At 39.3% G+C, this 15,701-nt stretch overlaps 1 protein-coding gene across 1 annotated transcript in view; it reads right to left on the bottom strand.

Annotated features, from left to right (window-relative positions):
* Positions 1-15,701, bottom strand: part of fkbp15b (FKBP prolyl isomerase family member 15b) — a 35,740-nt gene that overhangs the window by 9,588 nt on the left and 10,451 nt on the right. The window contains exons 12-23 of the mRNA XM_084087283.1: positions 15,384-15,509; positions 14,318-14,408; positions 14,145-14,221; positions 12,022-12,064; positions 11,759-11,868; positions 11,577-11,675; positions 11,404-11,498; positions 9,234-9,336; positions 4,284-4,455; positions 2,507-2,643; positions 2,222-2,377; positions 1,166-1,318 (exon numbers count right to left, since the gene is read on the bottom strand). Of these exons, the coding sequence (XP_083943409.1) occupies positions 1,166-1,318; positions 2,222-2,377; positions 2,507-2,643; positions 4,284-4,455; positions 9,234-9,336; positions 11,404-11,498; positions 11,577-11,675; positions 11,759-11,868; positions 12,022-12,064; positions 14,145-14,221; positions 14,318-14,408; positions 15,384-15,509 (1,362 nt within the window). The remainder of the gene's footprint in view (positions 1-1,165; positions 1,319-2,221; positions 2,378-2,506; positions 2,644-4,283; positions 4,456-9,233; positions 9,337-11,403; positions 11,499-11,576; positions 11,676-11,758; positions 11,869-12,021; positions 12,065-14,144; positions 14,222-14,317; positions 14,409-15,383; positions 15,510-15,701) is intronic.

Raw genomic sequence — 15,701 nt, 5'->3', positions numbered from 1 at the left:
TGTCTCTGTGTTCAGTGAGTTCAGTCATCTCTCTCCTCTGTGTGTGTGTGTGTGTGTGTGTGTCTTCTCCTGCAGTTGTGTGAGTTTGAGCTGCAGTGTGTCTCTGTGTTCAGTGAGTTCAGTCATCTCTCTCCTCTGTGTGTGTGTGTGTGTGTGTGTACCTTCTCCTGCAGTTGTGTGAGTTTGAGCTGCAGTGTGTCTCTGTGTTCAGTGAGTTCAGTCATCTCTCTCCTCTGTGTGTGTGTGTGTGTGTGTGTGTGTGTGTACCTTCTCCTGCAGCTGTGTGAGTTTGAGCTGCAGTGTGTCTCTGTGTTCAGTGAGTTCAGTCATCTCTCTCCTCTGTGTGTGTTTGTGTGTGTGTGTGTGTACCTTCTCCTGCAGCTGTGTGAGTTTGAGCTGCAGTGTGTCTCTGTGTTCAGTGAGTTCAGTCGTCTCTCTCCTCTGTGTGTGTGTGTGTGTGTGTGTGTGTGTGTGTGTGTGTGTGAGTGTGTGTGTGTGTGTGTGTGTACCTTCTCCTGCAGCTGTGTGAGTTTGAGCTGCAGTGTGTCTCTGTGTTCAGTGAGTTCAGTCATCTCTCTCCTCTGTGTGTGTTTGTGTGTGTGTGTGTGTACCTTCTCCTGCAGCTGTGTGAGTTTGAGCTGCAGTGTGTCTCTGTGTTCAGTGAGTTCAGTCATCTCTCTCCTCTGTGTGTGTGTGTGTGTGTGTGTGTGTGTGTGTGTGTGTGTGTGTGTGTGTGTGTGTACCTTCTCCTGCAGCTGTGTGAGTTTGAGCTGCAGTGTGTCTCTGTGTTCAGTGAGTTCAGTCATCTCTCTCCTGTGTGTGTGTGTGTGTGTGTGTGTGTGTGTACCTTCTCCTGCAGCTGTGTGAGTTTGAGCTGCAGTGTGTCTCTGTGTTCAGTGAGTTCAGTCATCTCTCTCCTGTGTGTGTGTGTGTGTGTGTGTGTGTGTGTACCTTCTCCTGCAGTTGTGTGAGTTTGAGCTGCAGTGTGTCTCTGTGTTCAGTGAGTTCAGTCATCTCTCTCCTGTGTGTGTGTGTGTGTGTGTGTGTGTGTGTACCTTCTCCTGCAGCTGTGTGAGTTTGAGCTGCAGTGTGTCTCTGTGTTCAGTGAGTTCAGTCATCTCTCTCCTCTGTGTGTGTGTGTGTGTGTGTGTGTGTGTGTGTGTACCTTCTCCTGCAGCTGTGTGAGTTTGAGCTGCAGTGTGTCTCTGTGTTCAGTGAGTTCAGTCATCTCTCTCCTCTGCTGTTCTCGAGCCGCTGCCAGACTCTGATCACACTTCACCTGCCACTCCTGCTCCAGATCCGCCTGCAACTGAGACAGCTGCGCACACACACACACACACACACACACACACACAGTCACAAAACTACAGCTACAATACAATATACTGAGTGTCAAAAACTCTCAATTACACACCCGGGTACTGTTAAGAATAGGGGCTTTCGCACCGGTAGTTCTAGGAACGAGCCACCAGGGTGTTTCCCAGAGAACTAATGGTTCCCTAAGGAACGTTTTCCTGGTTGCGTTCGCACCGTAAGTAGGAACTCTGACGTGACGTAAGACGCGCTTGTTGTTGAGACTTTTATTTTGACGGCGCTGAGAACGCCTGAGCTCACAGTCGCATTCTCCGTGTTCATTAGTTTACGATGTGTCTAACAGTCCTGTCTTATACGTTATTAGATAGAACTGTTATACATAAATAGTAGACGGTAATGTAAAGTTATTAGCGTATGTTGTGCGGTTGATGTCCAGTGTTGCTGAGCAGAAATACATAATCATGTTTCTCTTGGTCTCCTCAAAGTTGCGTTGGATTTTCTCCTCAGCGTAAAGGTTAAGAGGTTCATCTATCTCTGTTTTACATGTTCGTAGAGTTAGTTTGTGGAGTAAATATATAGGCTATAATCTGTGTGTTTACAATGCTTTTTTTAATATGGCGGCCAATCAGCGAACACTAACGTCACGGATAGTTCCTATAGTGCTGGTTTAGACCGACTCTGAAGTAGGAGTAAATTAGTTCCTCCAAATGGAGTTCCTAGAACTAAAATAGTTCCTAGTTCCTGCGGTGCGAACACGCCAAAATCCGGGAACTTCCACCAATAGTTCTAGGAACTATGAAAAGGTTCCTCCGGTGCGAAAGCCTCTTAATTTATTCCTACTTCAGAGTCGGTCTAAATTGGATCTCTTCTTGTTATTATGCATGCAAACACACACACACACACGTACCTGTTCTGCTGCTGCGTGATCAGTGCTGGTTCTGGCTTTGCGTAACTGGCTCCTGAGACTGTCCATCTCCTGCTGGCTCGTCCTCCTCACCTCTTCCAGCTCTTCATCACAGCGCTGTCTCTCGGCCTGCCACTTACGCTTCCGCTCTGACAGAGTCTGAACACACACAGGTCAACGTATTCAATATTATCCAGATGAGGATTCAGTCCTTCAGTCACACATTCTCACACATTCTCACACACACACACACACACACACACACACACAGAAGAGCCAATAACTCACTCGTTCCAGACTGTCCTTCTCTGTCTTCATGTCCTGCAGCTCTTCCTCTGAGTTGTTGAGTTTGAGCTCCAGTTCCTTACGTTTCTGCTTCTCCATCTTGTATTGACCCTGCACTCTGTCTGCCGTCTCCCTCAGTTCTGAAACACACACACACACACAATAAGTCTTAATCTTGTGTGATGCAACAGTTTCCAGCTGCCAATAATTTTTCTGTCCTTATGGAAAGCAAAAATGGTGCCAAAACAAAACACAAAAGAATATGTCCTGGTCATACTGCATAAAAATAAATAAAAAAATAAACAAATTAAAAAATAAATAAATGCAAATGACAATATTTGGCACTGTGACATTTTCGTGACAATTAAACGACAATTTTTAATCTTAAATTCATATTATTATTGTAATGCAGACAAAAACATAATTATATACTATTTAAATAGTAAACTATTTATACATAATGATAATATTGGTGTTACTGCCTTTGTTTTTGAAAAAAAAAATGAAATCACTGCAATTTTACAGAAATGCAGTTGATAATAAGAATTACATTTGAGAATGAAAATTGCAAAAAAACTCATAAAACATTTGCATTTATTATATCAATGACAATATGCTTAATTGAAAATGTCACAAAGTAAAAATCTATATACTATTGATTCTAAAGCTTATTTATATTACATATCTGACAGGTAGGGAACATGTAGAAATTGAATATTTATATAAAGTTATTAAATATAAAGTTATTAAATACTTCACAGTCTTCACTACATAAATTAAACAGATTACTCCTTATTAAAGCTACAACAGTTATTCAGTCAAGAGCAGTGAGTGTATTTTTGTCTTTTGTTCTTTGATTAACTTTAATGACAGACAGCTGCATTAATTGCATTAAATATTTTTAGCGTGTTAATGCATGCTATTAATTTTTCCAGTTTAACGCATTAAAAATATTTAATGCAATTAATGCTGCTGTCATTAAAGTTAATCAAAGAACAAAAGACAGAGAAAATCACTTACTGCTTTTGAATGAATAACTTTTGTATATATAATATAATATAATATATATTATAAATATAATAAGGATTAATCTATGTTTCATTTACACACTGCAGCTCAAAATAATCTTGTTTCCGTTTGAATTAAGATTATTTTTCTTACCCCACTGGGAGATAATTTTCCTTGTTTTAAGCAAAAACTCACTTCATTTTGATTTTTTTCACCCAAGAAAACGAGATATAATATTTTATGGCATTTTACTACTTTAATAAATGCATCTTGATTTAAGAAGTTTTAGATACTTGGACTGGAAACAAGACAAAAATACTACGCAAGAAAATCATTTTTAGAGGGTATACTTATATTAATTTAAACTAAGAGCTTAATAATAATTGATCAACTATAAGTGTACATGTGTAATGGATTAAGGGTAATAATTACATATATAATATCTGAATCATACAAAATAATTATTATAAATAATCATATTTTTCTTAAAAAATCTAGTGACCTTTAATTTGGAGTAAGAGAAACTGGGGGAGTGACTTTATTGAGTCAGACATGTGACACTTTGCACACAGCGGATTGGTCCAGTTTCGTTTAGTTGAGATTTCTTACTTTTTCTTACTTCCGAGGGTTGGCACAAACTAAACTGAAACATACGGTTTATTAAAACAAATTGTCTGAAAGAACCAGTTCACGGAAAATAACCAGACTTCCCATCACTAAAGGAAACTATCAGCCATGTGTTTCAGTCATAGTTATGAGACGAGCGGCTCACCCAGCATCTGAGCCTCCAGCGCTGCGGTGTGTGTGTTGTTCTGCTGAGCGTCCAGCAGGGCGGCGCTGAGTTTGGTCTGCAGAGCCGTGATCTTCTGCTGCTGCGAGCTCAAGTCCAGCTGAAGCTCAGACACGCGCGCCGTGGAGGACGCCAACTCCTCGCTCAAGCGCGCCTTCCAGAGAGACGACATGAAACAGCTTAAAGGGTTAGTTCGCCAAAAATTGAAAATTAGCCCATGATTTACTCACCCGGAAGCCATGTCAAGTTTATAGCGTTCTTCTTTCAGACGAATACAGTCGGAGTTCAATAAAAAAATGTCCTGGCTCTTACAAGCTTTATAATGGGAGTGAATGGGTCATTTTTTTTGGAAGTCCATCAAAGTACATCTATCCGTGATAAAAGTGCATCTATCCATCATAAAAGTGCATCTATCCATCATAAAAGTGCATCTATCCATGATAGAAGTGCTCCACACTGCTCCAGGGGGATTATTAAAGGCCATGCGTTTGTGTAAGAAAAATATCCATATTTAAAACTTTATCGACTAAAATACACTTTATCAACTAAAATAACGTAATGACGAACGCGGAAGCGCAGAGGAAAGAGCAAAACAAAACACCAGTCATGAATTAGAAGTCTAAAACGAATTTTTTTAAAGAGAAATGTGGGAGGAGCTTGAGTTTGTTGCCCAGCCATATTTGTTTGAACTGCGAGAGGCGGCAAAGCTTTCGCTACTCCAACATCCGACGTCATACATCGTCAAGTGTTACTCTTTTAGTCGACTTGCGTACGGCCGTCTGCCGGAAGCTAGTTATTTTAGTCAATTAAGTTTTAAATATGGATATTTTTCTTACACAAATGCATCACTTCGCTTCAGAAGGCCTTTATTAACCCCCTGGAGCAGTGTGGAGCACTTTATCATGGATAGATGCACTTTTATGATGGATAGATGCACTTTTATCATGGATGGATGCGCTTTGAAATATACACATTCACTGCCATTATAAAGCTTGGAAGAGCCAGGACATTTTTTAATATAACTCCGATTGTATTCGTCTGAAAGAAGAATGTCATATATACCTAGGATGACTTGAGGGCGAGTAAATCATGGGCTAATTTTCATTTTTTGGTGAACTATCCCTTTAATAACTGATGTTACAGCAGATGAAATGATGAAGGGACTATAATGGAAAGACAAATAAATGATACAAGGAAATGAAAGCAAGGGTGGTAGAACTATCCACCCCTGCTGAGAGCTGAATGCTGATTGGTTAGTGAGTGAGCGGTGCCTGTTCAAACAAAGAGTGAAAAGAGAAATGGGAAATGCTTCATTTAACATAAACGATGGGCAAACGAAAGAGTGTGTGAAGACTATGAAGAAATGGATGAAAAGCGGGACAGTGCTTTTGCTCACCTGATCCCAACTCAATTCCAGCGGCAGTGCATGCTGGGAAAAGAGAGCAGTCACCGCTAAAGGCTCTCAGCCAATCAGAGTAGCGTTAATCAACCAATCAGAGCAGAGATACATGGCTTAGAAGGAAATAGTGTTAACCGTAGAGATATTTAAGAGTTGTCATTGCATTATGTACTAGGGGTTGAATGTTTTTTAAAGTCAACATTTATGTGAATAAAATCGAGTCGACTAGTCGCTGATGATGTCATTAATGAATAAATAAGCCTGAACCTCGAGCTGAGACTCAAACACAGATATGTCATATGACACAAGACTTTTGCTCCTATAACAGCTTATTTTTATCAGTTTTTTTGTCTTTTGGGTCGTTAAATTTCTCACAGATTTCTGCTCGTTCTAAAGCAGATATAGATAAAGTAGCGCAGTAAAGATTACATTTATGAATGCATTAGTGAGAGAACGATTGCGTGTGAATTAATTCTGGCAGCATCTCTCAACTAATAGTGAAGCTGTGGGTTTTAGTTACTAAGAAATATGTGCTAGAACTTTTCAGTTTCTAAGCTATTTTATTGATAAAATCACAGAACGTTGCTGACAACAAATTTTTGCGCTACTGAATGATTCTGTGTGCGATCTGTGTGTGATGTGAGAGCTACTGTCTGTGTGTGTGTGTGTGTGTGTGTGTGTGTGTGTGTGTGTGTGTAATGCAGCATCAGTTTCGAATGCCGATTAACTTACGTGTGCAATAAGCTGTTTAAAATGTGCATTCACCTGACTGATTTTGAGCATCCAGATGTTATAATCAAACATATCTTGTGGAGCGCTCTCTGAGTATGCATTTATTTCTCACTTTAACTGTTGGGAACAGAGCGTAAAAGTGGACTTCAAAGATATCTTATCCAGTTGCGCCCTCTATAGGCCACGATCAGCGACTAGCTGACGTCAAGCTTCAAGCGTCATGGCAGAGCATTAAAGTCATCAGATTTGTCTGTAATGTTAGTGGACAGTGTGTAAAAAGAGTGATTTTGTAATAAAAACAATTCAGGGAAAAATTTAGAAAGACTGCAGAGAAATACCTCAAACACAAAACTGATTATTTAAAGGCACAATATGTAAGATTTTTGGGTTAAAATGCAAGGTTATATATTTTGTCCATTATCCCAAATGTTTCCAACATTGTTTAAATCCAGAGAAATAACCATTGTTTGTTATACAGCTCAACACAGTTAGTCTTATTGTTTGAATCCCTTGTTTTCTAGATTTACCGCGAGTAACATGTTTGTATAATGCTTCAGAGACTACACTATTCTATCAAGTGGCTAACATAGCAAAATCAGAAAGAGCATTTTCTCTACCATTCAATGTTTTAAAATGAATCGCATGCCATTTAGCAACACAAGTCATCCAGCTTTTATTATGATATTCTAATATCAATCTAGCTTACTGAGGTGCACAACAAATGTCTCATACCGGTCACCAAGAGAAACGCACAGAGTAACTTTAAGGGCCCTATTTTAACGATCTGAAACGCAAGTATCAAACGCGAAACGCAAGTAACTTTGTGGGCGGGTCTCGGGCGCTGTTGCTATCATACCGGCGGGATAAATGACTCTTGTGCCCGACGCAAATCTAAAATGGGTTGGTCTGAAGTAGCTTCATTATTCATTATTATTCAATAAACCAATCAGATTCTCACATTCCCTTTAAGAGCAGGCGCGCTTGTTCCATGGCGGATTGCTATTATAACGGCGGATTTGCCAGGCGCACACCAGGAGCGGTTCACAGCCGAGGAGACCGACGTTCTCGTCATGGTCGTAAAACACAGAGAAGTGACATTGGAGATGGAGAAACACACCCAAATTAGCTTCGGTTAAACAGGCGTATAATAATTTGTGTAAATGTGTAAGCTAGATTTATGCCTATTTTTTCACATCTTCATGGACACCACAATGATTTCCCTCATGTGGAATATTTTTCCGTGTAATAATGTATGGTTTGCAAAAATGGGAACTGCTGCGTCTGTGTGTAGATGAAAGAAGCAAAGTGTATGTGCGTTGTGCACACGCTACATTGATTATGGCCAAGCATGCGCCCTTAAAATAGCATCTGAACGCGCCACTGACTTTAGACTAGGCTTTTCCTGGTCTGTGGCGGAATTGTTTTCTGGAACTGCAAAATAGCACCAGGGAACGTTTGCGCCAGAACACGCCTCCTCTTTGCGCTGAACCGCCCCCGGGTTCATTCTCTAATTTACCGACGTGCGTCTGTGGAGGGAAAAGTCCGCTGTGCGTCGGGTGCAAAATAGGAATGATACATGCGTCGGTGTACAAAGTCAATTGCGCTGGGTGCAAGATAGGGCCCTGTAACTTTCAACACACTCAAATGTATTTTCACAACAATCATACTGAAAATACATTTGAGTGTGTTGAAAGTTACAGGGCCCTATCTTGCACCCAGCGCAATATCTTGCACCTATCTTGCACCCAGATGCGTTATAAAGCGACCTGTATGAGTAGTGTATGTCCCTAAGATACATGTGTAGTAGAGATGCGCGGATGGGCTATTATTTCATCCGCAACCGCATCGCAAAACTCATCATCCGTCCGCCATCCATCCGCACCAACGTTTTTGACCAATTTTCAAAACCGCACCCGCCCGCCATCCGCTGATTGCTGTATACATAATATTTTTCATTTGATTGGTTCAACCGCCCGCCACCTGCCCGAATTGAATTAAAATTATTTTTCTTCACGTCATCCGCCCTGTAGTCCACGGCTGTAACTGCCAACCGCGCATCTCTAACGTGTAGCCTAAGGTATGCGTAAAAACAGTGTATACTATTTTACTGAAAGCTTGTGTGTCATTGATTTTAATCTGTTAATCTGTTTAATCGCCTACCAACCTGTTTAATCACCAGATAGTTAGAAAAGCACAGTCCATCTTAATGGTTAGTTCCCATCCTCTCTATTCTGAGTTTCAGTTTTTACCCTCGGGATCTCGGTTAAGATTGTCCCTCTGTTAACATGTATAAACATTAATTTATTCCTACTTCTATTTCTCTGTTAAATTCGGCATGGGGGGAGTAGTTGGAAGTAGGTAGTTGTCTGGGCCTGTCGTTGTCTTGTGTAGTTTATTATGTAATTTTTGATGTATTGTAAACCGTCTTTTTTGTATGCTGGTCTTGCTGTAAAAACTATTGCCCTTCTGGGACATAAAGAAAGAAAGAAAGAAAGAAAGAAAGAAAGAAAGAAAGAAAGAAAGAAAGAAAGAAAGAAAGAAAGAAAGAAAGAAAGAAAGAAAGAAAGAAAGATTTGAAGCATATTAGAGTTCACATCATTAGCGCTATCTGAATGCCGTGTGGAGTTGCTGCCTATGAAGAGCACTTCAGGTTAGGTTTCCGATCAGTCACTTCAATGCTGTCTTAGAAGGTAGCAGCCTATGTAGGCGGGTTACAGCATGGATTTGGAACAGAGCTCTTTGGTGTTATTGTGTGCGTGTGTGTGTGTGTGTGTGTGTGTGTAATGGGTTAATAGTTCTACCTTGTCTTGTTCTGCCTGCAGTATTCTGGTCTGATTGTGTTCACTGCTGTTCTTCAGAGAGTCGGTTCTCTGTTCCATCATCAGATTACTCTGCTCCACATATCTACACAAGCACAAACTCCCCTTGAGTCAAAGCACACTGTGTTATTTTGACATTTCTGTTGACAGTGATAGTAAAAACAGGAAAAGAAGAGATGGGGACAAGAGCGGGTAACAACATCGGTAAACTTAGCGAGCTTAACTAAATAACTTCTAAGGCTGCACGATACTGAGAAAAACTTCCATCGCAATAATTTTTTCTGTTATATTCAGTATTGGCCAATAGTGATGTCTGGAGGGGATATTGGTTTTTAATGACCCTACAAGTTCAATTAAACTTTCTAATTATTTTTATATATATTTTAAATATGTGGGAAGAACAAAACACTAAACTCGGTTAAGGTTTTTATCTGACAAAATAATTTGGCAAAAAAAGGTCAACTACAGCTATAATGCAAATAAAAACAAAATGCTCACAGGAAAAAGCAGACATTGACTATTACAGCATAATCAGTCATTAATATTTCATTGATTCTCTCTTGTTTTTGAAAGCGTTCATAATTTCTTTGTATGACAGCCAGGCCAAAAATTATGTCGGCACAATTTGGCATGTTTCATTGATCACAATATTGATTTTATTCCGATACATGGCTCTAGACTATGACAATTTTTTTCCTGCCAGTACCAATTTGCCTGATAAGCACTGCCATTTCTGTTGCGCGTGAGAAAGAAATGCCCTATCATTTATCAGCTCAGCTCAAAGCGCAGCGTGAGCGAGCTTATTAGAGCGATTGAATTTACTCGCTGACCGGTCCAGTTTCATACAGTTAGAAGGCTTTTCAATCCAAAAATCACCAACATTAACCATGGATTTACTGTAGAAACACTAACTGTAACCATGGTATTGTGGCAGAAATGTGGGATTTGCATATTGAACTTTATTATATTATTAGTGTAATTAAGCTATAGCAGTTTTTGTGCATTTGTATTCATTCTAAGGGCCCTATTTTAACGATCAGAAACGCAAGTATCAAACGTGAAATGCAAGTAACTTTGTGGGCGGGTCCAGACGCAAATCTAAATGGGTTGGTCTGAAGTAGCTTCATTACTCATAGGTGTGGTTTGGGCGTAACATGAAATAAACCAATCAGAGCGTCATCTCACATTCCCTTTAAGAGCAGGCGCGCTTGTTCCATGGCGGATTGCTATTATAACGGCGGATTTGCCAGACGCACGCCAGGAGCGGTTCACAGCCGAGGAGACCGACGTTCTCGTCAGGGCCGTAAAACACAGAAGTGACACTGTATGGGGATGGAGAAACACACCCAAATTAGCTTCGGTTAAACAGGCGTATAATAATTTGGGTAAATGTGTAAGCTAGATTTATGCCTATTTTTTCACATCTTCATGGACACAACAATGATTTCCCTCGTGTGGTAATATTTTTCCTTGTAATAATGTATGGCTTGCAAAAATGAAAACTGCTGCTTCTGTGTAGATGAGAGAAGCAGTGTATGTGCGTTGTGCACACACTACATTATGGCCAAGCATCCGCCCTTAAAATAGCATCTGAATAACGCGCCGCTGGCTTTAGACTAGGTTTTTCCTGGTCAGTGGTGGAATTGTTTTCTGAAACTGCAAAATAGCACCAGGGAACGTTTGCGCTGGAACACGCCTCCTCTTTTCGCTGAACCGCCCCCGGGAGCGCAAGTTCATTCCCTAATTTACCGATGTGCGTCTGTGGAGGGAAAAGTCCGCTGTGCGTCGGGTGCAAAATAGGAATTCAATTGCGTTGGGTGCAAGATAGGGCCCTAAATGTGTTTAGGCTACTGTTTTTGAGAAGAAATACCATATAATCAATAGTTTTATCCATGGTAATGCTGTGCCATGCGTGGTTTTATCTGTGGTATCATGATCTACAAATGTATGATACTATGGAGTAGAGTCCTAACTCAGTCAGCAATATTTAAATTTTAAATAAAAATGGGGTCGCTAAGATTTTAACTAATGTTACTATTTTGTTAGGAACATATTGTGCAGCCCTATTTTTGAACCAGAACATGAACATTTAATGAAGGATGGAAGGGAAAACAAAAAGGGAAGATGCCAAATATAATGCGAGACCTCTGACCTCTGGTTCTGATTGATGAGCTCGCTGATCTTGCGGTTCTGTTCCTCTATGCGTGAGCTTTTCTCAAACACCTCTTTCTTCAGACACTCATTCTCCTGAATAAATGAAAGATGGGTTCATTGAGAACTGAGAACTGTGAGAGAAGGTTTGATTGACCAATCACTGCAAGTTACCTGTATGATTCTCTGAATGTTGTGCATGATCATGGCTGTTTCCATCGACACGTTCGATAAGCCCATCGAAACGCTGCCTTGCTTTTGTAGGTCATCGATCTGAAAAAGTGGAGCGATTCCTCAAAAGGTTGTTCAAGTGTCAAATTTAGTTACTTACAAATTTCTGCTAATTATGTACCAACCTTTGAGGACAAGTGGTCCATTTTGTCTGCCACTTTTCCAACAGCCAATCGTATTTCAGTGTTGTGTTGTCGAGCCTCTGTCATCAAGAAGGATGTGACATCGCTAGGTCCTTAAAGAGACAGGCGTCATTTAAAAATCCCAACCTTGACTACATGAATGTATTGACATCTGCAGCTGATAAACTACAAACAAATGCAATGTTTTTGTGTAAGTAAGTGGTGAGATGTTGTAGGTTTTGTACTGATTTTGTAGTGATCTTTACCTTGGTAAGGCACGGTTTGTGAGGGGTACATCTGGCTCACAGGCTGCCGAGAGGAAGACAGTCAACAGATTTAATAAATGTATCATAACTAAATATACAGTCAAACTAGACAACTTCAACATTTCTCACATTATCACAGTTTATTCGCTATAGTTTAGAAGATGGTGATAAAATATGACAAGAATCAGTTGATATTTCACTGGTTTAGACTGTGTCACAGATGAATTATGTTGAATATCTGTCAGCTGTTAAATTTAACTACACAATTAGATAATACCAGTTTAGCTCAACCAATAACCAAGCAATGCTTCATTTTGTCCAGTCTGTGTGTAAAAAGGTTGTATTAGCAATTAAAGAAAAAACACTTGAGCAAAACATGGTCAGTTCAAAGTTATTTCTGGTCCCAAATTTTTATAATTTTTTGGGTATAATATGTCTCAGTTTACTTTATTTTGCTATCCTCACTTACATAAATAAACTAGTGTCCTGCACCCAGTAGTAAAAACATATAAAAAATTATATCTGGTGTCTGAATAATTTTTGGTTTGACTGTATGAGCAATAATAATAGAGATGCTGGCCTTAGAAAACACCAACAATAATAACTGTTAATGTAATCAATCTTGTTATTAAAGTTAGTAAAAATATGTTACTGATCAGTCCCTCCGGTATTTTGCAATTCTGCAATTGTAGAATTTAGAGTAAAATCAAGGCCGCTTGCATTTTTGTCGTATTTCTACCATTTTTGAGCAATAAACATTAACCTGAGAGAGAAAAAGGCAATATTGCCTAATAAAAGTCCATAATTCAGAGTCCAAACAAATGAATCTATACATGTTCAACAGTCCTGCCGTGGTATTGCAGTGAATTCCACTGTAAAGTGAGCAGGGATGGAGAAAATTGCCCATATGAGGCTCATTCAAGCAACAAAGAGCTCTCTAAATCATTCATTCACAACCCTGTCTATTGCCTTTTCATTTCAACCTGTGCGCTTCACAACCAATAAAAGAAATGTAAGGCTTCAACAAGTTTAATGATACTAATAAATTACTATGATAGTATATAACACTGAATATAATGTATATTATTCCTCATAATGCCTGATTTCACCATTAGATTTAATACATAATTTTACTGGATAGACACTTTGAGTGTACTCAATAGCTATGTTTCCATCCACATGTTTTTATGTGAATTTTGGGATATCGCTATACAAAGAAAACGCTCGATGGAAACGGCAAGATGCACAAATTCTAAAGATGTACATAAAAAATGTTTGTAAAAACACATTTACTGAATAAATCCCTCGGTGCGTAACACAAACCTCACGTGAGTTTGCCTCAGCAGAGGCTGTGATTGGATAACTGGACTAACCAGTGGACCAATCACATCGCAGCATCTCAAATGTTGGTTTAGTGGATCTGAAACGCCACAGTCAAAGTCTGTGATCAGAATGATTGGGTTTAATTCCCTCCAGAAGCGTCTCACACGATTGTGTTCCCAAACACCAGCATCCCATTCCCAACGCAAGAGAACATGACAGCGTTTGTTGTGTTTCGTCTGATGCTCTGAGACAAACTCATTTATGATGGAGGGAAAAAAGAGCCACAGTTTCATCCCCGATTGCAGCAACTTTCAGTTTTATTACAGATATTTTGAGCCAATTTCCCAGGTAGTGATGATTTTGTTCACATGGGACGGAAACGCTGCTTTATTCACAAATGTTTTATGTGATATTTTGAACCCAAATTTAATTCACAGCTTTAGATGGAAACATAGCTACTGAGAATACTATTATATATTATAACAACATTACAACAATAGACAGCAGGTTTAGCTGAAAACGTTGTCGTGTAAACACAAGACTCTTTTTTGCATTTTTAACAAAGCAGAATTATGAGAATTTATTAAGTCGTACTCTTACTGCCACTAACGCTAATTACATATGTACATCGTGATTATTGCTGGGTTTTCAATGCAAAACAACAAAAAAATCACAGCAAATGTCACTGCAATATTTGGGAAAATCTGCAGCAAATTAAAAAAATTTAGGCAGCATAAATGATTTTAAAAAAAGTCCCATAAAGCCCTGATGAAGTTACACAGCAATAGTGAATTCCCGACCTGAAAGGCATGCACGACTCCCGGCATCATGGGCTGAGGATTGGCTGTTGCCATCGTAACGGGTAAAAGGGCCGTAGCTGGAATGGAAAGAGCACACAGGACAGTGTAACAGCATGTAACTGAGCATTAAACACTAGTCTTCATAAGAGTATGATGTGATGCACGCGTGTTACCCTGCACTGAAGGCGGGGGGGCGGAGGTGATGTGTACGGGCTGAGGTGACGGTGCACTGTTGCGTTCCCTGCGTCTCGACACACTCGGGTCCTACAGCAGGAACAGGATCATCTGTAAACCTTTGCATGCATTCTCTCACATTTATACTTTATATCGTTATAACCTCATCCTTCCCTCGGGTCATTTTGACCCGGAAAATATTTGTGAAAATTTTGTGAAAATTAAGTGTTCATCAGAGGGGTTCAAGACCCCAGGACTTTTGTCGTACTTGAACCACGAATAAAAAATAAAAATAATTATGGATTCAAGGAGTTTTGTGGTTGAAATTTAAAAAAGTAACAAATCCTTCCCTTGCGGGTCAATTTGACCCCCTTAGGAATGAATGGAATGTGAGGAATGCTTCAGTACACATAGAAAAACCTAAAAATGCTCAAAATTCAAACTAAAAATGCTAAAACTTTACCAAAAAATGATTTTATAATGCCTACATGTGTCTCTGAATCCTGAAGAACGGACTTTAGGACCCAGGGAACACCTCGTTCCTCCATATAGAGCTATAAGGCCATCTAGAGGCAAGAGTAATGAAATATCATGTTATATTATTTTTATTCCCATAAGAGGTCAGCAAAGACACCCAATGTAAGATATTTTGAGCTGAATTAAAAGGGTTATGCATGAAATTTTTTGTTATTTTGAATTTAAGTTGAAAGAATGTGAGGAATGTGCTTAAATTACTAAATTACTATTTATTTATTATTTTATCAAATCTAGTCATTTAAAAGTAAATTAAATAAAAATAAAAAATAAAAAATCTCCTAAAAAATTGCATTATAAAATAGAACAAATATAATCAAAAATTAAATAAAATAAGCTTTACGGACAAAAAAAAAAGAAGTATAATTTTAGGGCTCTGGGTCATTTTGACCCATGAGGGAAGGATTTGTTACAGAACGTGAGGGAAGGACGAAGGTTAAGGCAAAACACAGATATTTTTCGTTTGACACATTGTGCTGTGTCTGAATATTAGACGGTGTAAGACCGTTATAATGAAAGGCTCAGTCTTGCCTCGAGCTCGGAGTCGCTGGAGTCTGGCTGTGAGGGAGATGAGGACGAGCCGGCGATGAAGGGCAGCATTGGCTGGCCCATTTTGGCCATGCGTGAGATCAGTTTAGCTTTAGTGGCATCAGGATTCTGAAGACATTGCAAAACATGTCAGAAAACACACAAAGATAGTTTATTATTAGGGATGCATTGATATAAAAATTTTAGTCGACAACTATTTTCTGATTACTAATAAAAAAAGTCTATACAAATGAATTTCGGCCATTAAAACAATATAACTGACAACTATGAACTATGGATATTCATTCTGAGATTTGCAAA

This window comes from Abramis brama (assembly GCF_963993115.1).
Source record: "Abramis brama genome assembly, chromosome: 16".
NCBI classification, from domain to species: Eukaryota; Metazoa; Chordata; class Actinopteri; order Cypriniformes; family Leuciscidae; genus Abramis; species Abramis brama.
Note: the sequence above shows the minus strand (reverse complement) of the source record. Positions and strands in the feature narration are given on the sequence as shown.